This window comes from Gambusia affinis, linkage group LG06 (genome assembly GCF_019740435.1).
Source record: "Gambusia affinis linkage group LG06, SWU_Gaff_1.0, whole genome shotgun sequence".
Classification (NCBI taxonomy): Eukaryota; Metazoa; Chordata; class Actinopteri; order Cyprinodontiformes; family Poeciliidae; genus Gambusia; species Gambusia affinis.
Genome location: NC_057873.1, coordinates 24,534,246 through 24,553,895, shown reverse-complemented (window position 1 = coordinate 24,553,895; position 19,650 = coordinate 24,534,246). Strand labels below are relative to the sequence as shown.

The 19,650-nt window shown below is 38.7% G+C and overlaps 2 protein-coding genes and 1 long non-coding RNA gene across 3 annotated transcripts; 2 read left to right on the top strand and 1 right to left on the bottom strand.

Annotated features, from left to right (window-relative positions):
• The first annotated feature begins 199 nt into the window (after positions 1 to 199).
• LOC122832506 (extracellular calcium-sensing receptor-like) lies at positions 200 to 4,149 on the top strand. Its single transcript, XM_044119326.1, has 8 exons — positions 200 to 330; positions 638 to 932; positions 1,024 to 1,313; positions 1,398 to 1,693; positions 2,280 to 2,485; positions 2,574 to 2,795; positions 2,897 to 3,020; positions 3,094 to 4,149. The coding sequence occupies exons 1-8, from the start codon at positions 224 to 226 to the stop codon at positions 3,990 to 3,992; spliced, it is 2,439 nt and encodes an 812-aa protein (XP_043975261.1). The 5' UTR covers positions 200 to 223; the 3' UTR covers positions 3,993 to 4,149.
• An 896-nt stretch (positions 4,150 to 5,045) lies between these two features.
• On the top strand, positions 5,046 to 13,943 carry LOC122832507 (extracellular calcium-sensing receptor-like). Its single transcript, XM_044119327.1, has 8 exons — positions 5,046 to 5,176; positions 5,488 to 5,782; positions 5,874 to 6,163; positions 6,247 to 6,542; positions 7,131 to 7,336; positions 7,425 to 7,646; positions 7,748 to 7,871; positions 7,946 to 13,943. The coding sequence occupies exons 1-8, from the start codon at positions 5,070 to 5,072 to the stop codon at positions 8,842 to 8,844; spliced, it is 2,439 nt and encodes an 812-aa protein (XP_043975262.1). The 5' UTR covers positions 5,046 to 5,069; the 3' UTR covers positions 8,845 to 13,943.
• Positions 13,944 to 14,077: 134 nt separating this feature from the next.
• Positions 14,078 to 19,076, bottom strand: LOC122832508. Its single transcript, XR_006370849.1, has 3 exons — positions 18,996 to 19,076; positions 16,568 to 16,794; positions 14,078 to 15,382 (listed from the first exon to the last, which is right to left on the bottom strand). It is a non-coding gene; the product is annotated as an uncharacterized LOC122832508 (long non-coding RNA).
• Between the last annotated feature and the right edge of the window lie 574 nt (positions 19,077 to 19,650).

Sequence of the window (19,650 nt, the reverse complement as noted above, 5' to 3'; positions counted from 1 at the left end):
AACACTCTTGCACCAGAATACAAACAGTGGAAGAATGGAGGTCAGTCTGAGATTAGCGATGAGTTTGTTTGAGCTGATCACAGTTGTTGTGCTGGGTGGGTCTCTCAATGGTGTAAAAGAAAGAAATCAGCATACAGATAACCTGACTGGCCCTGATTTCAGTGCTGAGGCTTCATTGGTGAAATGTACACTGCAGGGTACGCCTCGTCAACCTGCGTTCTCCATGGACGGGGACTTTGTGATTGGAGGGACTTTCTTCATTCACTACCAAGCCCAGACAGTGATTAATAACTACACCTCCAAGCCTGAGCTTCCAATATGCAAAGGGAGGTTAGTAAAGAGGAAAGACGAAGTGTGTTAGATGAAGATGTGCATTAATCTTTTTAAAAATGTGATTTTGCATGTTCAAAACGACGCAAAAAGGCTTAGCAGTAGATTTGAGTAACTTGAATTGTTCCAATAATTTTATTTAGATTTCAGTTAACATTTCTATGTTTGAATCTCTATGAACTTTGAAATTATTTCATGTTTTGGAACTTTGTTGGTCCCACAACTTTGTTCAAGTTTTTCTGTTTTTAATGTCAGGAATATTTGTTTTGCTGGGTTAGAATCAGAACTCTCATTTCATTCTGTGCAGCTTTAGCGCTTGGGCTCTGCAATTCTCTCGCACAATGGTCTTTGCTATTGAGGAGATCAACAACAGCACAGAGCTGCTGCCAGGCGTCAAACTTGGATATCAGATATTTGACACTTGCGCCTCTGTGCCTGTTGCCGTGCATGCTGCATTTCAGCTTTCTAACGGCCAGGATCCCGTGTTTTACCAAGGTAGCAACTGTTCAAAGTCTGGAGAGGTGGTGGCTGCTGTTGGAGACACTGCATCCACATCCTCTATCAGCGTCTCACGAATCTTTGGGTCCTTTAAAATCCCTCTGGTAATTTGTGTATATTAATTACAAACATTTTTATCCACATGAAAATGTTTAAGTCATTATTGTTATTTTTAAAATGATATTCCTTTTGTAGGTAAGCTACTTTTCCACTTGTGCCTGCCTGTCTGATAAACATGAGCACCCAACGTTTTTCAGAACAATTCCCAGTGATTATTACCAAGCTACTGCACTGGCCAAACTGGTGAAACACTTTGGCTGGACTTGGATCGGAGCCATCCATTCGGACTCAGATTATGGAAATAATGGCATGGCTTCTTTCCTTGACACAGCACTCAAGGAGGGGATCTGTGTGGAGTACATTGAATCTTTCCATCACACTGACCCACAGAACAAGATCAGAAAAGTTGCTGATGCCATCCGCAGGTTTTCGAAGTTTTTTATATTTGCCACTGTGCCTTACAATTTTGTGAACCTTAATTTTAATTTCTTTTAAAAAAAAATTTCCAGATCTACAGCCAAAGTAGTTTTGGCATTTGCAGGTGGGGATGATATGAAGGTCCTCCTTGAGGAGCTGAGCAGAGAACCAACTCCACATCGGCAGTGGATTGGAAGTGAAGCATGGATAAGTGACCCACTTTTGATGAGTTTCAGTTTCTGTGCAGGAGCTTTTGGAGTTGCCATTCAGCAATCTGTCATTCCAGGGCTGAGAGATTTCCTCCTGGATCTCTCTCCCGCTGAAGTGGCAGCTTCCTCAGTGCTGACTGAGTTCTGGGAGGATGCATTCAACTGCAGCCTGACAGAAGGTAGGAAATGTTTGTCTGTGTGTTTTTTAGTTTAATACTTAATTTAAAGAAATATGATCACTTTGAATGGGAAAATTAGTCCAATAATGACAATATTTTCAGCTGTTATTATTGTCAATATTTTCCATTTACCCAGTTTCAACCAAGAGTATAATTGATCAAATTAAGTTGGACTTAAACCATCATTTAAAATGAAATTTCATTAGTGTGACTACATGTCAAACCAAATACAGCTTTTGTATATTCTTGGACAAAAATATAGTATAAAGCCACTAAGCATTTTCAGTAAAATACACCGGCCATGTTTCTAGCAGGTACTTTTTTTTTAATTTACAAAGGTAACTAATCTATTTTTCCAAAGCTCAGTTTCAAATACATCAACAAAGGGCCAAAGACAAAGTACAGTTTGCTTCCAATAACTCCTCCCTTATAGGTTCAATGTAATACATTGTAAATAATGTTTAGTTCATAAAACTACTGATTACAAGCCCTAGAGTAATATGTCATAAAAAAAAACATCTATCAATTTGACCTGGATGAGTTGTGTATGTTTCCATGTTTATTAGACTTTTTTTCTTCTCCTTAGCTGCTGATCCACATAAGGGAAAATGTGATGGAACGGAAGATATTAAAGCTCTTAAAAGTCCGTATACTGAAACATCTCAGTTAAGAGTTTCTAACATGGTGTACAAGGCTGTGTATGCAGTAGCGCATGCCATTCACAATGCAGTGTGTCAGGAAACAAACGGACCCACTCAGTGTGACAAACACACGCGTCTAGAGCCTGAACAAGTTAGTTTAAGTAAAAAGTAAATCAGTTTTTTACTGGTTTGCTCTTATTGATATTTTTTCTAATCCCTTTGTCTTTACTGTTTTACAGGTTTTCACTGAACTAAAGAAAGTCAACTTTTCCCAAAATGGCTACCATGTCTCATTTGATGCTAATGGAGATCCAGTGGCGTTTTATGAGCTGGTAAACTGGCAGAAAGGTGAGAGTGGAGTTATTGAACTGGTAACAGTGGGATATTATGATGCTTCACTGCCAAGAGGCCAGGAGTTTCTCATTAACAGGAATATTACCTGGATGGATGGTTACAAACAAGTAATGAATCTATCACCAATAATTTAGGCAGAGTTCATACACTGGAGATGCTTGTAAATTATGGTTGAATTATTGCTTTCTTTCCTTTGACTAAATAACAGGTTCCAGTGTCAGTTTGCTCAGAGAGTTGTCCTCCAGGAACTCGCAAAGTGTTGCAGAAAGGAAAACCAATCTGCTGCTATGACTGTATACCATGTCCTGAAGGAGAGATCAGCAACATGACAGGTAAAATCCTTTTCTTTATTTTTCACTTTCAAATAATTTAGTATTGATACTGGTGTCTACACCATTTTTTTAGATTCCCCTGATTGCTTCCCGTGTCCCAGAGAGTTCTGGCCAAATCCAAAGAGAGATGCTTGTTTCCCAAAACCTGTGGAGTTTCTTTCCTTCGATGAAGTTCTGTCAATCATCCTGACTGTAGTGTCAATCAGTGGAGCCTTTTTCGCTGTCATTACAGCAGTGATTTTCTTCTACTACAGAAAAACTCCAATTGTCAGAGCCAACAACTCTGAGCTGAGCTTCCTGCTGCTCTTCTCTCTGACTCTGTGTTTCTTATGTTCATTAACTTTCATTGGAGCCCCCTCTGAGTGGTCCTGCATGCTGCGGCACACAGCTTTTGGCATCACATTTGTTCTCTGTATCTCCTGTGTTCTTGGCAAAACTATAGTGGTTCTAATGGCCTTTAAAGCTACACTTCCTGGTAGTAATGCTATGAAATGGTTTGGTCCTCCACAGCAAAGATTGACTGTAGTATCTTTTACATTTATTCAGGTTGTTATATGTATCATTTGGTTGGTTGTGAGTCCTCCCTTCCCAGTGAAAAATCTGACCACCTACAAGGAGAAGATCATCCTGGAATGTGCGTTAGGCTCTGCTGTTGGTTTCTGGGCTGTGCTCGGCTACATCGGCCTGCTGGCTGTGTTTTGCTTTGTGTTAGCTGTTCTAGCTCGGAAACTACCTGATAATTTCAACGAAGCCAAGATGATAACCTTCAGCATGTTGATATTCTGTGCAGTCTGGATCACCTTCATCCCAGCTTATGTCAGCTCTCCTGGGAAATTTACTGTGGCTGTGGAGATATTTGCTATTCTGGCCTCCGGTTTTGGACTGATACTGTGTATATTTGCTCCAAAGTGTTTCATCATTTTGTTTCAACCAGAAAAGAACACCAAAAAATATTTAATGAACAAAACCTAAGTTAAACCCCAGAGAAGACTGGAATTAATGTGACAAAAATACAGGTAGTATTAATCTGGTTGTTGCATATCATAAACTATTTACACCTATTTGAAAAAGATTTGCTGCCATGCATTAAGTAAAAAGTTTGGAGCAGTAGTTTAAATGCAGCCATGTTCCATTGTGGTAATATATAATATATGTGAGTCTGTTGTTTTCTTATTTCAAAAATAAATCACGTACTAAACAAATGTCTCTGGATATCATTGTAAACAAAATGATTAACTGAATACATTATAAAACACAGTGTGGCAATCCTCAATTTCAAGTTTGTGTAATAGCTACAGTGGTTTACCAAAAACTTATCAAAACTTTTATACAACTTCAACTAATTCAGATTTTCTTACGTTTCAACCAATGACCACAGCTGGCCCAATGCAGAACACAGACTTGAAGAAAATGAAAATTTGATTTTGATCCTTGTTCTACTAAAGGAGTGGTATAATGTTATGTACTTTCCTTGAGCAGGGTGCAATTTTACAGCAGAAACAAGCAATTAAGCTACGTTCAATTGCTCTGAAAATGCTTTATGTCAATCAATACTTGAAGAAAATTTGACTTTGCAATTCCATGCAAAGTTCATTTGGCCTTTTGTCTTTCCACTTTGAGGATGATTTCAGTAGTGGTCTTTGACTCTAAATATTCAAAGATTAGAATACTGATCATATAGTTCAATGAGTATATGTGAGTACAATAAATTTAAGCCGGTTGTATAGAGGCTTAGGTTAGGCGAGGTCACTTTAAGACGGGATCATAGATCCCTAGGGGAGCGCATGTTCTTTTTACTGACCCGATATAAAACGCATATTCATGAGAACACTCTTGCACCAGAATACAAACAGTGGAAGAATGGAGGTCGGTCTGAGATTAGCGATGAGTTTGTTTGAGCTGATCACAGTTGTTGTGCTGGGTGGGTCTCTCAATGGTGTAAAAGAAAGAAATCAGCATACAGATAACCTGACTGGCCCTGATTTCAGTGCTGAGGCTTCATTGGTGAAATGTACACTGCAGGGTACGCCTCGTCAACCTGCGTTCTCCATGGACGGGGACTTTGTGATTGGAGGGACTTTCTTCATTCACTACCAAGCCCAGACAGTGATTAATAACTACACCTCCAAGCCTGAGCTTCCAATATGCAAAGGGAGGTTAGTAAAGAGGAAAGACGAAGTGTGTTAGATGAAGATGTGCATTAATCTTTTTTAAAATGTGATTTTGCATGCTCAAAATGACGCTAAAAAGGCTTAGCAGTAGATTTGATTAACTTGAATTGTTCCAATAATTTTATTTAGATTTCAGTTAACAACATTTCTACATTTGAATCTCTATGAACTTTGAAATTATTTCTTGTTTTGGAACTTTGTTGGTCCCACAACTTTGTTCAAGTTTTTTTGTTTTAAATGTCAGGAATATTTGTTTTGCTGGGTTATTATCAGAACTCTCATTTCATTCTGTGCAGCTTTAGCGCTTGGGCTCTGCAATTCTCTCGCACAATGGTCTTTGCTATTGAGGAGATCAACAACAGCACAGAGCTGCTGCCAGGCGTCAGACTTGGATATCAGATATTTGACACTTGCACCTCTGTGCCTGTTGCCGTGCATGCTGCATTTCAGCTTTCTAACGGCCAGGATCCCGTGTTTTACCAAGGTAGCAACTGTTCAAAGTCTGGAGAGGTGGTGGCTGCTGTTGGAGACTCTGGATCTACACCCTCTATCAGCATCTCACGAATATTTGGGACCTTTAAAATCCCTCTGGTAATTTGTGCATATTAATTAAGGACATTTTTATGTACCTGAAAATGTTTAAGTCATTATTGTTATTTTTAAAATGATATTCCTTTTGTAGGTAAGCTACTTTGCCACTTGTGCCTGCCTGTCTGATAAACATGAGCACCCAACGTTTTTCAGAACAATTCCCAGTGATTATTACCAAGCTACTGCACTGGCCAAACTGGTGAAACACTTTGGCTGGACTTGGATCGGAGCCATCCATTCGGACTCAGATTATGGAAATAATGGCATGGCTTCTTTCCTTGACACAGCACTCAAAGAGGGGATCTGTGTGGAGTACATTGAATCTTTCCATCCAACTGACCCACAGAAAAAGATCAGAAAAGTAGCTGATGCCATCCGCAGGTTTTCAAAGTTTTTCATATTTGCCACTGTGCCTTACAATTTTGTGAACCTTAATTTTAATTTCTTTTACACTTTCTCTTTAGATCTACAGCCAAAGTAGTTTTGGCATTTGCAGGTGGGAATGATATGAAGGTCCTCCTAGATGAGCTGAGCAAAGAACCAACTCCACATCTGCAGTGGATTGGAAGTGAAGGATGGATAAGTGAACCAGTCTTGATGAGTTTCAGTTTCTGTGCAGGAGCTTTTGGAGTTGCCATTCAGCAATCTGTCATTCCAGGGCTGAGAGATTTCCTCCTGGATCTCTCTCCCTCTGAAGTGGCAGCTTCCTCAGTGCTGACTGAGTTCTGGGAGGATGCATTCAACTGCAGCCTGACAGAAGGTAGGAAATGTTTGTCTGTGTGTTTTTTAGTTTAATACTTAATTTAAAGAAATATGATCACTTTGAATGGGAAAATTAATCCAATAATGACAATATTTTCAGCTATTATTATTGTCAATATTTTCTATTTCCTCAGTTTCACCCAAGAGTTTAATTGATCAAATTAATTTGGACTTAAACCATCATTTAAAACGAAATTTCATTAGTGTGACTACATTCCAAACTAAATACAGCTTTTGTTTATTCTTGGACAAAAATATAGCATAAAACCACTAAACATTTTTCAGTAAAATACACCGGCCATGTTTCTAGCAGGTAATTTTTTTTTTAATTTACAAAGGTAACTAATCTATTTTTCCAAAGCTCAGTTTCAAATACATCAACAAAGGGCCAAAGACAAAGAGTTTGCTTCCAATAACTCCTCCCTTATAGGTTCAATGTAATACATTGTAAATAATGTTTAGTTTATAAAACTACTGATTTCAAACCCTAGAGTAATATGTCATAAAAAAAAAAAAACATCTATCAATTTGGCCTGGATGAGTTGTGTGTGTTTCCATGTTTATTAGACTTTTTTCTTCTCCTTAGCTGCTGATCCACATAAGGGAAAATGTGATGGAACGGAAGATATTAAAGCTCTTAAAAGTCCGTATACTGAAACAGCTCAGTTAAGAGTTTCTAACTTGGTGTACAAGGCTGTGTATGCAGTAGCGCATGCCATTCACAATGCAGTGTGTCAGGAAACAAACGGACCCACTCAGTGTGACAAACACAAGCGTCTAGAGCCTGAACAAGTTAGTTTAAGTAAAAAGTAAATCAGTTTTTTACTGGTTTGCTCTTATTGATATTTTTTCCAATCCCTTTGTTTTTACTATTTTACAGGTTTTCACAGAACTAAAGAAAGTCAACTTTTCCCAAAATGGCTACCATGTCTCATTTGATGCTAATGGAGATCCTGTGGCGTTTTATGAGCTGGTAAACTGGCAGAAAGGTGAGAGTGGAGTTATTGAACTGGTAACAGTGGGATATTATGATGCTTCACTGCCAAGAGGCCAGGAGTTTCTCATTAACAGGAATATTACCTGGATGGATGGTTACAAACAAGTAATGAATCTATCACCAATAATTTAGGCAGAGTTCATACACTGGAGATGCTTGTAAATTATGGTTAAATTATTGCTTTCTTTCCTTTGACTAAATAGCAGGTTCCAGTGTCAGTTTGCTCAGAGAGTTGTCCTCCAGGAACTCGCAAAGTGTTGCAGAAAGGAAAACCAATCTGCTGCTATGACTGTATACCATGTCCTGAAGGAGAGATCAGCAACATGACAGGTAAAATCCTTTTCTTTATTTTTCATTTTCAAATAATTTAGTATTGATACTGGTGTCTACACCATTTTTTTCAGATTCCCCTGATTGCTTCCCATGTCCCAGAGAGTTCTGGCCAAATCCAAAGAGAGATGCTTGTTTCCACAAACCTGTGGAGTTTCTTTCCTTCGATGAAGTTCTGTCAATCATCCTGACTGTAGTCTCAATCAGTGGAGCCTTTCTGGCCATTGTTACGGCAGTAATTTTCTTCCATCACAGAACAACTCCAATTGTCAGAGCCAACAACTCTGAGCTGAGCTTCCTGCTGCTCTTCTCTCTGACTCTGTGTTTCTTATGTTCATTAACTTTCATTGGAGCCCCCTCTGAGTGGTCCTGCATGCTGCGGCACACAGCTTTTGGCATCACATTTGTTCTCTGTATCTCCTGTGTTCTTGGCAAAACTATAGTGGTTTTAATGGCCTTTAAAGCTACACTTCCTGGTAGTAATGCTATGAAATGGTTTGGTCCTCCACAGCAAAGATTAACTGTAGTATCTTTTACATTTATTCAAGTTATAATATGTATTATTTGGTTGGTTGTGAGTCCTCCCTTCCCAGTGAAAAATCTGACCACCTACAAGGAGAAGATCATCCTGGAATGTGCGTTAGGCTCTGCTGTTGGTTTCTGGGCTGTGCTCGGCTACATCGGCCTGCTGGCTGTGTTTTGCTTTGTGTTAGCTGTTCTAGCTCGGAAACTACCTGATAATTTCAACGAAGCCAAGATGATAACCTTCAGCATGTTGATATTCTGTGCAGTCTGGATCACCTTCATCCCAGCTTATGTCAGCTCTCCTGGGAAATTTACTGTGGCTGTGGAGATATTTGCTATTCTGGCCTCCAGTTTTGGACTGATACTGTGTATATTTGCTCCAAAGTGTTTCATCATTTTGTTTCAACCAGAGAAAAACACCAAAAAATACTTAATGAATAAAAAGTAAGATAGGTTCCCCAGAAGGCTAGAGGCAAAGTGACAAAAATACCAGTAGTATTAATATTAACCAAGTTGACAAATATGCTGTTCATAGACATTTGCAAAAGCTTTGCTCTAATGCACTAAATAACGATTTGGTTGCAGTAGTTCCTATGCACAAATGTTCCATTGATGGGAGTATAATGTATGTCAGTGTTTTGGTTTTTTGTTTAAAGAATAAATTATGTACTACACAAATGTCTCTGGATGTAAATGTAAACACATACGCATGAGCAAAAACACAAAGCCAATCTAAATTGACTTATGAAACAAGAAAAACACAGAATTATTGCTGAGCTGCTGAGACAAGCTGTCTGCTTGTAGAACACCGGAAATAATTATATGAGTAGATCTCATTTTGCCTGATCACTAATATTCATGTAATTCACAATCTCAACCATAAGGGACGCTCTGCCTTGAAGCTTACCAGAAATTGTATGCGCTTTGTACCGCCATTCCCCACCAAGAATGGTGAAGTGCAGCCTCAAACTAAATCTTTGCAAGCAACCAAATCTCTTAAGCTTTCATCCTGCTATGGCTTTAACAACTCAATAAAAGAAATTTAGCCATTACTTGCTCAACTGCAATTAAGTAATTGGAAAGGATAGCTTCTTTCATTCTTTCCACTGTTATTGACAGCCATTGGTAGACTACGATTTTAATCTTGTTTACACAAAACCGCTGCCCGGAATCTGCTTGTATTTTCAGATGCTGATTGTGGAAAAGTTCCATATTAAGAGACAGCCTCAAAATCCAATCATTTTGGGGGGGTTTTCCTACCTGTGCATAACTAGAAGAAACCCTCCCACCATGTGTTCTGTGCAGATGAGATTTTACACCTGCTTCAAACCTCCTGGGCCATGTTCCTGAAAAAAATCCACTGAACTCTGAACTTCAGCTACTCCCACCCATGTGAATAGACCTTCTGTAATCTTTTCTCTGCCGCCCCAGATCCTGAATTTCCAAGGAACTCCAGTTTTGTAGTAAGGACTCCACACCTTTGGACTTTCGGCATGTCATCTCTCCTAGTGAGGTAGTGTCCATGGCTATGAGCATCCTGAGCCTTTTCTGGGAAAGTCACTGGGTTGGAGAGGGGAACCAGGGCGCACAGTCCTCCCCAATTCCTTGAGAAGGTTATTGCTGGTACAGTTGCGGTCAGACTTCCATCTTTTGGAACAGGCAGTGCTGGCGTGGTTCGTCGCTTGGCAGGTTTTACAGTTGAAAAAGTCTGCCTTCTTCTGGTAGCCGGAGGTCCATCTGTGGCAGGTGTATGGTGTCACTTGAATGTGTGCTTGTTTCCAGGTCTCAGACCACAGTTTTGTGTGTGGGGTAGGGTAGCTGTGCACAAACAGCAGTTAGTCTCATTTCCCTCATATGCAGTCCTGTTCTTCAGTTGCCATCACAAGTTGGTGCTGTAGTCATGTGGATGAGTCTGAAGGGAGGATTTGTCTGCTTCTCTCCTTATCCTGTTGAGGGTGAGACCGCTCCCTTTCCATAACAGTAGACATGCTGCAGTTACAACACAGTAGAGGAACCGCCTAGCATGTGGAGGCCCCATTGCTGCTCAGAATACAGATATGTCAGGACACCCAGCCTAGCAGAGTGAGGATTTGTCGAATTCTTCACTGACATTGAGATGAACTACCCTAAATGGTAGAACCCCTTTGGAGTCAGGCTTTCCAGTCACCCTGAATTAGGGGTCTAACACCCTCTGCACCTTATAGTGACTGAGATGTATCCAGCTGGGTCTTTCAGCAATCTTTACAGCAGTTGGTGTAGTTATCAGCACTTGGAATGGTCCCTCCCAACATGGACTGGCCCAGCTCTTCCTTTTTATGACTTTGATATACATCCAGTTTCCTGGCTGGGTGTATATCTGCCCTCTGACTCTCCTCTGTGGAAGAGTCAGAGGGCAGTTAACGTAGGGAGTTTCCAGATCCATGTTGTGCTGTTGCTGTATCTTTTAACATTTGATCAGCTGACCTGTTTTCATTTTAGAACCTCATCATTTCCTCATCCACTTACAAACTGCTAGTTTTAGCTAGCAGTTTAATTGCTTGTAGGAGAGCTATTAGCAGAGGCATTTTGTTAGAGATCTTACACGTGGATGTTGTCAAATTCATCAAGGTGGAAAACTTCTGTTTTACTCCTGACAGATGGCACAACCCAGAGTTGGCTCTTCTGCAGAACATTGTTTTTTTTTGTTTTGCTTTTTTTTACTCTTTTGAAACAAAATATGACCTTCCTGAAATTAAACCAAAATCTCAAATCCTCTAGTTCAATATTTCTTTATAGATTTAATAATCATCAATCAATCAAACTTAGATTAAAGGTTTTAAACTTTGATTGACTGTTTTTGGTAACGTGCACATTTTAAAAGAGCTATCTCAGACATATAATATGATAATATATAATAATTTCCTGTTAAGTAATTCAGAATATTTTGATAAAAGTGAGTGTCCTTAGGGTCAACTCTCATTACCGTTGCACCATGTTCAAAGTCCTGTAATATTCACAGCATTTTTTTAAATAAAGTTTTTCTGACCCATGATACACCACAAAGAAGAGACGACAAAGATGGCTACAAGGTAAGATTGTTTGACATCTTTTGATCATGATAACTGTTAAGTTTCTCCTTCCATATGCCTATTTTTACACTACAGGTAATCATTACAGTAATGTATAATACCCTCATGTTCTTAAAAATTTGTTAATAAGATACTTTCTTGTACAGAAGAAGTTAGGGAGTTCACACTGTTTGTGAGAAAAGTTTTACTGAGTCATCACAACATGCTAGAATTTTAAGCTACCGTAATTCATTACCGTAATGCGTAACTTTCATTACTGCGTAATCTGAGGCCTGTTGCGGTAATGAGAAACAAGATTATGGTGATGAACAGTGTCATTTTGCAATAATAAATAGATAAATGTATAGGTTATTTAAACTGTAATGTTGTTTATTATTGTTTATTATACTTTAAATTTTTTTAGGCTAAATTTCTAAGCTAATTTATGCTAATTGATATCACCTAATATAAAGGGCAAAAGGAAGTCAACAGAAGAGGGCGGCATCAAGAATTTACAGGAAGAGGTTCCTCTCAGACACCATGGGAAATCTCCACAAGAGATTTCTGAAAGAGAACCCAGGCCTCAATGTGTCCCGCTCCCAGTTTTTTAAGCTGAGGCCCTTCTGGATAGTGAGACCAAAGATCACAGTCAGAGAAACATGTGCCTAAAAAATTCAAGAATTTTTCAAGTAAAGTTAAAAAAAATGCACCGACTTGGAATGATACATACAGTATCTGTTACTGATGTAGTGGCTTCATCCGTCTGTGATTCTGAAAACATTGATTGCATGTATGGTAGATGTGAACCCTGCAAAGATCTTACTTTCCCCGTCAACGTGGATCCAACAACAAAAAACAACATCATAACTTGGACTGAGTGGACAACAAGGTCAACACCAGTAACAAAGAAACTGTAGGATGGCACTACCACTGAGACTGACATGAAAACCACAACCCTGGAGAAAAAAGTAGCCAGTATTGAAAAACTTGTAGAGCTACAAAGTCAGAACTGACCCGGATCTCTACTCATTTGTATAACATTTGGCACCAGTTCACTCGTCTTAAGCAATTGAAAGAAAATTTGACCCAGCATGATGTTGTAGTCCATGTTGATTACAGTGAAAACTACACCTGCAAATGGAGCAAGGAAATAAAAGATGCTCACTTTGGTGGATCCCACCAGCAAGTCACACTCCATACAGGGGTGTTATACTACACTGGTGGTCAGGCTGAGTTCTTTGCTACTGTGTCTGCCAGTTTACAGCACGATGCTGTTGCTACATGGGCACATTTGCAACCAGTTTTAGGATACATAACATCTAACTACCCCCTGGCAAAAAATATCCACTTCCTGTCCGATGGACCAACATCTCAATATCGGAATAAGGTAGCATTCTACCTTGCGTCAACAGTGCCTTTTATGAAAGGGTATAAGACTGTGACGTGGAACTTCACTGAGGCCTCTCATGGGAAGGGAGCTCCTGATGGAATAGGAGGTGCTCTTAAAAACTTTGCAGATCGTGTAGGGCACAGACATCCCAAATGCTTCTGCTCTACTAGAGAATCTGGCAAAGCACTCATCTGTTAGGCTTTTTGAAGTAACAGAGGATAATATTGCTGCATGTGGGGAACTCGTTCCTCCATTCCTGAAATCAGTACCAGGTACTATGAAAATACATCAGGTGAGCACCCATATGTGCAACTAAACAAATGCACACTCAATTTTATCTTGCTTGGCTGTTTTTTTTTAGCTTGGTTTAAAGTTTTTATATATTTTTTGTTGTAAGTTTGCATTTTTTTTAAAAAAACACTTCTTTTTATAGATCTGACCTTTTCATGGTTTTGCAGATAAAACTAAACATAATGTCTCCACAGGTTGTTGCTACTGAACCAGGAAATATTAGATTTCGAGAGGTTTCGTGCTTCTGTAGTCACTCTTGTGACTGCTTCTCCCCAAAGGAGTTTGTTTTCACGCAAAGGGAATCAGAAGAGACCATCAAAGAAGGAACATGGGTCCTTGTGGACTATGACGGAGACTTCTATCCTGGCACAGTAACACAGGTAGGTTTAAGACTGAGTGGAGAATGGGAAGTCAGGTGTGCAAGTATTGGATTCAGATTGTCAACATGTAATGTCGAGGTAATGATTATGTAATAATCAAATTGTCTTTGAAAAACGCAGTTGATAACATTTTTTTGCTTCATTAATCCAGATTGCCAGTGGTCAGTATGAGGTTGATACAATGAGCTGTGCGGGAGACAATCGCTTCTACATACCATCAATAAGGTTTGCTGGTGAGAAGGTATGATGTTATTTGGATGACTTCAAAGAAATTATTCCTGAACCACTACCTACCTCTTCATCCGCAAGACAATTCTGTGTGGTGTCAGAAATCTGTGTTTTTTCATTACCGCTATGTTAACTGTATGAGGATTTATTTAGATTAGTTATGTGAATTACTTTTATATTTTCATCCTTTGATGAAATGTGCCAGACCCTTTTATGTTATGGTTATATTGTTTGTTCAATGTAATGATTTAATAAAGAATCACAATCAAAATCGACTTTGAAATTTATATCACTGTTACAGTGATGAAATGATTTTTTGCATTAAAATATAACATTTTGTAAAAAAAAAAAAAAAGCCTATTTTTATTTATTTCTGTCTCTCTGTGCACACTGAAGTCCTTGGTGTCCAAAAAATGTGAAAAAAAAAATGGTTTTGTGGTTGCAAATTTCTTCATGGAAATTGTGTTACGGCAATGAATTTATTTGGTCAAAGTTAGAATAAAATGTTTAAAATTACCTAGAAAATGTGCATATAGATTATACTTTTACAGTGAAAAGTGAAATTAGGATCTGTTTTATAAAGAGTGAGTGTTTTTGTGTGTATATAATGTTTTTTAATTTTTGCTACAAGTTGGACCATGTTTCTGAGAATCACCCTGCTGCTGGAACACATTTCCATAAAATGTACATTAATTTAAAAATTAATCTCTAAATGAACTGTTCAATGTAACAGCAACAAATACTTTATAGTCTATGAACACTGCAGTTTCAATTATTTGCAACACTTAAAGATAGTTTATTTAATTTCAAACTAGCATGAATTACCAGGATATTTCCTTAAGAAGGAATGAAAGCTTGTGCAAATCATTATTAGCTTAGACTCTTTGATAAATTTTAGTTAGTGTAATTTAGTGGCACAAGTTTTTGTTAGTTCTTTGATGAACTTTTAGTGATTGCAGTTTTCTCTTCACAGTTTCCCAACCTATGGCTGATGGACCCTAAGAGGATCGTTAGCAGTGGTCCTGCTGTTCAGGACTCGGAGTTAACAAGGAGAAACTGAGAGAATTTGTCTAACATTGAACATAAAAGCTTCCAAGACTTCCTTTTCTGGCTAGATAATATGTGTGCAGGGTTAGCAAGCAAGCAAATCTTCAATGCAAAAACAGTGTATAACAGCTGTGTGTATGATACACTTATCTTTGGATGTCTCCTTTCTGTCTCACTTCTCCCTCCTTCTCCTGGTGCTGGCATGTAGTCCTTCCTCCTCCTCTTTCTCCAATTTCCTGTCAGTCCAACTGGTTCTGGTATTGGATCTTGGAGTTGTCCAGACTGTCCCTCAGTTAATGTCCATGTTGTCCACAAATGAAACAAGCGTCAAATAGTTCAGTTTGTTGTCTTTGTCTTCGAAGCACATTATCTTTCCATTCTCCACGCTGATGTCAGGGAGTAGATCAGTGGAGGTTGTAAAAGTTCAGTTGCATCCAAACGGAGGGATGCAGTTTCAGTCCAATGTCCAGATGGACATCATGCAGGAGTTTGCTGAATGGCAGCTCCCAGGTGTCAAGAAATTAGGATCAGCAGATACTTCAGTGTCTGGAGGTGATGGTGATTCTTCCTGATTTTCTTTGTCTTCTTGATCACTGTCATTAGCTGGTGATAAGGGAGGGAAGAGAGGTCAGACGCACTGCAGCAAGGCTCAGACAGAGGAAAAAGGAAAGAAGCAAAAAGGAGTCAATAGGGGTTTGTCTTTCTTTCTAAATATTTCAGATATGTCTTTTCTCTCTTTTGATTTAATAGTTGTAGCCACCAATATTTACCCAATATTTTTATTTGGGTAAACTTAAGTGTTTAAGATGAAACATGGTTTCCTCAAAACGTGGTTTTCAAAAAACACTTAAGTCATAATTTCATTTTGAGCATGCAAAACAGTCATTTTTTTTCTCTCTCTCTCTCCCTGTATATTTGGTTATAAATATAACTGTAAGGGCCAGGATGAGGCCGCTATAAACATTTTGCAGTTCCAGAACCCATTTTTTATTTTATCTCAGTGAGACGTGTCTCCACTGGCTTTCTTTCTTTGAAGGTGCAGAAATGCTAAAAACCATCCACTATCTTCCCATAATTTTAGTATAGGCGACTATCAAATAAAGTCGCTGAGCGGCTGAATGGGGAAATCTTGTTGACGCGCCAGCTGATCAATACGCCAAGGCAGGATGCAGTTAAAAAGGGTTTTATTTTATCAACATCCAAAAACAGGAAAATATCCAAAGGCAAAAAATAAACGGATCCGATAGTTTAATAACGATCAAGGACAAAAAAACACCATAGTAGCTTAAGGTGACGGCGCGGCGGCGGTCAGCAAAAGTAAAACCTCCCCCATCACCCACTCATTTCCCACCAGGTGCACAACAGGTGATCTATAATTTCTAATAACCCCACGTGATCCCACGCCCCGCCTGTCCACAACATTTAGTGTTATGCAATTTAACTCAATATAAACATCTTGTGCTTTTTCCTCAAAGAAAGTACTCCAAGGGAGCGCTTAGTGTACTTTGAAGAAGAAGGCTTCTAGGCCAAAACTAATGTTGACCCGGTTCTTCACTTTGGATTCTAATTCCAATGACAGAAGGTTTATCAGAGAATTAAGCATCATTCACACACACACACGCGCAGACACACAAAACATCTTGCCGGTTCCACAAAGGAGGGGACTCAAACCCACTCCTGTCTTTTATTTGATCTTATTTTCAACCAAATTTCAACCCAAATTTTATTTTAGGGACTCTAACCTTGATTTGGGACGCGAACCCATTTAATAGCGCTTTTTTAACTCACGTTTCTGTCAGTTCGTCTTGTCCTGTTGGATCTCTTCAATCCGCTGTTGGCAGACAAAGTCAGACATAGGGCGCTGGTCCAGCAAAGAAGTTACTTCCCGGGACTTTGTTTCCAAGTCCTGTTGACTCTGGCCGTACATGGTTTTCAGCGCGTCGTCCTTTGTCTGTCAGTGAACGAGTATGTTGAGATCCGGGTCACGGCACCAAGATGATAGGTATTTCTCAAACCTTCATAAAAAGAGCACCACAGACAACGTTTTAGTTTTCAATCAAGTCTTTTGCTAAAGGAGAAAACATAGCAAACCACTTCTCCAAGATGCTTAACATGCGTTCTAACTCTCTGCATAAGAACTGGTCTTTTATTACAAAACAGAGCAGGAATGGAATGTGGAAGGAGGGCTATTCTGAACACACAAAGAAAGAGAATACAGAAACTAACAATCTAAACACAGGCCAATTAAGGAGTATCCCAAGATAAGAAGCAGCTGCAGCTTCAAGGTTTAGGGAAAAAGCAATTTTTGTTTTTCACATGGTTTAACAAATTCCTCCTCTCTGGGGTGTGAATACTAAACCTTTAAATGAAAAACAAACTAGTAAAACTGCCAATGTAAGAATGATAACAATATACAATTGTTCTAACAGCCTGGTTGAAATTCAACTGGAGAAATTAAAAACAATGGCAGAAATCTTGATTGGAGCATTGGGTGTAAATGAGAATCAAATTGGACTGAGTTGGATGGCTATGAACAGCCTGTAATACAGTGTAAGGTACGGAAATTCAAAGCAAATGCATTCTACCGATCTGCATTTACAGCTAAGATCACAATTATTCAAACCCCTGACACATATAAATGAAACTTTTTTTCAGTCAAGCAATAATTTGTTTCTAACAGAAAATGATACATAGATCTCCCAAGATATGTTAACATAAGAAACATAAGGAGTCATTTTTGTAATCTCAGTTTTTTTTTTTTTTGCATTTTAAGATAAAAATGTTATACTGAAAATGGTTTGCATATCTATGTAGAAAGCCTAAGTAGCATGAAAACAATTGAACAATACCTCATAAGGAAAACCCTTTAAAAATTACTTTTTTTTGAAGGCACATGTTTTTATGGTGAACTCCATATCCATGAAGTCTTTTATACAGACTTCATGGACTTGGATCTCCTATAATCCCAACCCAGAAAAGGAATAAGACCACAAGATACTTACACCCATCTAACAATAATGAATAGGACTTCCAGCGATTACTTATGTAATCTTATCTAGCAACCCAGAAGTCCAGAGAACACTTACTTGCCTACACTTATTTAGCAGCCCAGAACAGGGATTTGAACAAATTTAGAATCCAGAAAAACTACCTTAGCAACTACTTTTTAGATTCCTATTTTTCCAAACCAGAAAAGAAATTAGACCAGATTATACTTCCTTATACTTATCTAACAACCCTGAATAGGAGTATCTAGTTTATTTACTTTGGATCAACAATATTAGCTTTTTCTTCTTTCGCTCTTTACTTGTTTGTTATTTTGTTTGTATTTCCTTTTAAATCCTGTAAAGCAGTGGTCCCCAACCTTTTTAGTACAGCAGACCGGTCAACCCTTCCTAAATAGGACAGAGACCTGCATGTTGGCGCAAGACGTAACCAACAGCATCCTGTTTAGGATTTTCAAAATAAAAGCTCATCCAGACTCAATACATAGAACGGAAATATTTAATTATTTCTTGCATGGCCCGGTGGTTGGGGACCACAGCTGTAAAGCACTTTGTACTGCCTTGTTTCTGAAACTGTGCTGTATAAATAAAATCACCTTTACCTTTTATCTCCCGAGGGTCATCATTTGGATTTAGGTTAGTACTCACACGGGAAATAGTAATGTTTATGATTAGCTAAAACTAATAAATTTAAGCATAACGGTCATATTAAAAGATTTTTTTTGCCCTTCCAGGGGGTCTTTTGTGAGCTCTAGTGTTCCTCATATGAGAGTTGGCTGACAGGAAAGGGGAAAGGAAAGGGAGGAAGACATGCAGCATATATCGTCGGGTACTGGAGTTGAACCCACGACGACCGCGTCGAGGACGCAGGGCCTCGAAACATGGATCGCGCTATCCCCTACGCTACGCCCCACGTTAAAAGATTTGAAAAATATGAAGCCGGGAGTAATGTTGCACACGGCGCTTCACATAAAATGGTCCAACATAGGCCGAAAGAAATGACACGTAATCTATAAATATAAAGCCTCAGCTTCAGTGAAAATGGCGGGCTCACGATGTAGTAACGTAGCTTCACATAACAGCTGAACGCTAACAAAAGGTGTAATAAACGGCAGTGGCACTTCTAAAGGAGGACAAACAGAAAAACATAACATTGACATCCTCTCCTTATCTTTGTTGACGGAAGATAATTCAGCTTCGACATTAATTACCGAACACTTGGATTTTCTGCTTAGGTGGCCATAGAGTCGTCTTTTCCAACAGGTCTCGGCTCAAAAAATGTCCTTCTCCTCCGTTTTACCAGTTAGAGTGCCACAATACAAGAGCTTTTTTTCTACTTCCGGTAATTTTAGGCCTCTCTGTAACAACACCGCCACATGCTGGCAAAAACAAGAATTACAACCAGTTGGTGAAATAAAAGCAAAGCAAGGTTTAAAAAATACGTTTTTGACATATACCCATTTTTCACCTGGTTACATATAAATCTACCATGGGCTTGAATGGTTTAGGGATTTCAGTGCATCACACACACACACACACACACACACACACACACACATATATTTGTGTCTATATATATATTTGTTTATATATATATATATATATATATATATATATATATGTATATATATATATATATATAAACAAAACATAAAAAAAAAGTGCAATTTTTTATGATTTTGTATGTAAGGTCATTTTAAGACCATCAAAGATGGCAGGATGAGGTCATGTTGTTAATAATTAATGATCACCTGGCGCATCATAGATGTTTAAAGGCCAGTGAACACACACCTCCTCATGTAGACACTTGAAAAATGGAGATTGGCTTGAGATTAGCAGTGAGTTTGTTTGAGCTGATCATTGTTC

Coding starts and splice junctions, on each gene's coding strand:
- LOC122832506 (XM_044119326.1), top strand. CDS start 224: ATGGACGGGGACTTTGTGATTGGAGGGACTTTCTTCATTCACTACCAA. Junction 2,486..2,573: donor CGCGTCTAGAGCCTGAACAA/GTTAGTTTAAGT, acceptor ACTGTTTTACAG/GTTTTCACTGAACTAAAGAA. Junction 2,796..2,896: donor GGATGGATGGTTACAAACAA/GTAATGAATCTA, acceptor ACTAAATAACAG/GTTCCAGTGTCAGTTTGCTC.
- LOC122832507 (XM_044119327.1), top strand. CDS start 5,070: ATGGACGGGGACTTTGTGATTGGAGGGACTTTCTTCATTCACTACCAA. Junction 6,164..6,246: donor GTAGCTGATGCCATCCGCAG/GTTTTCAAAGTT, acceptor CTTTCTCTTTAG/ATCTACAGCCAAAGTAGTTT. Junction 7,647..7,747: donor GGATGGATGGTTACAAACAA/GTAATGAATCTA, acceptor ACTAAATAGCAG/GTTCCAGTGTCAGTTTGCTC.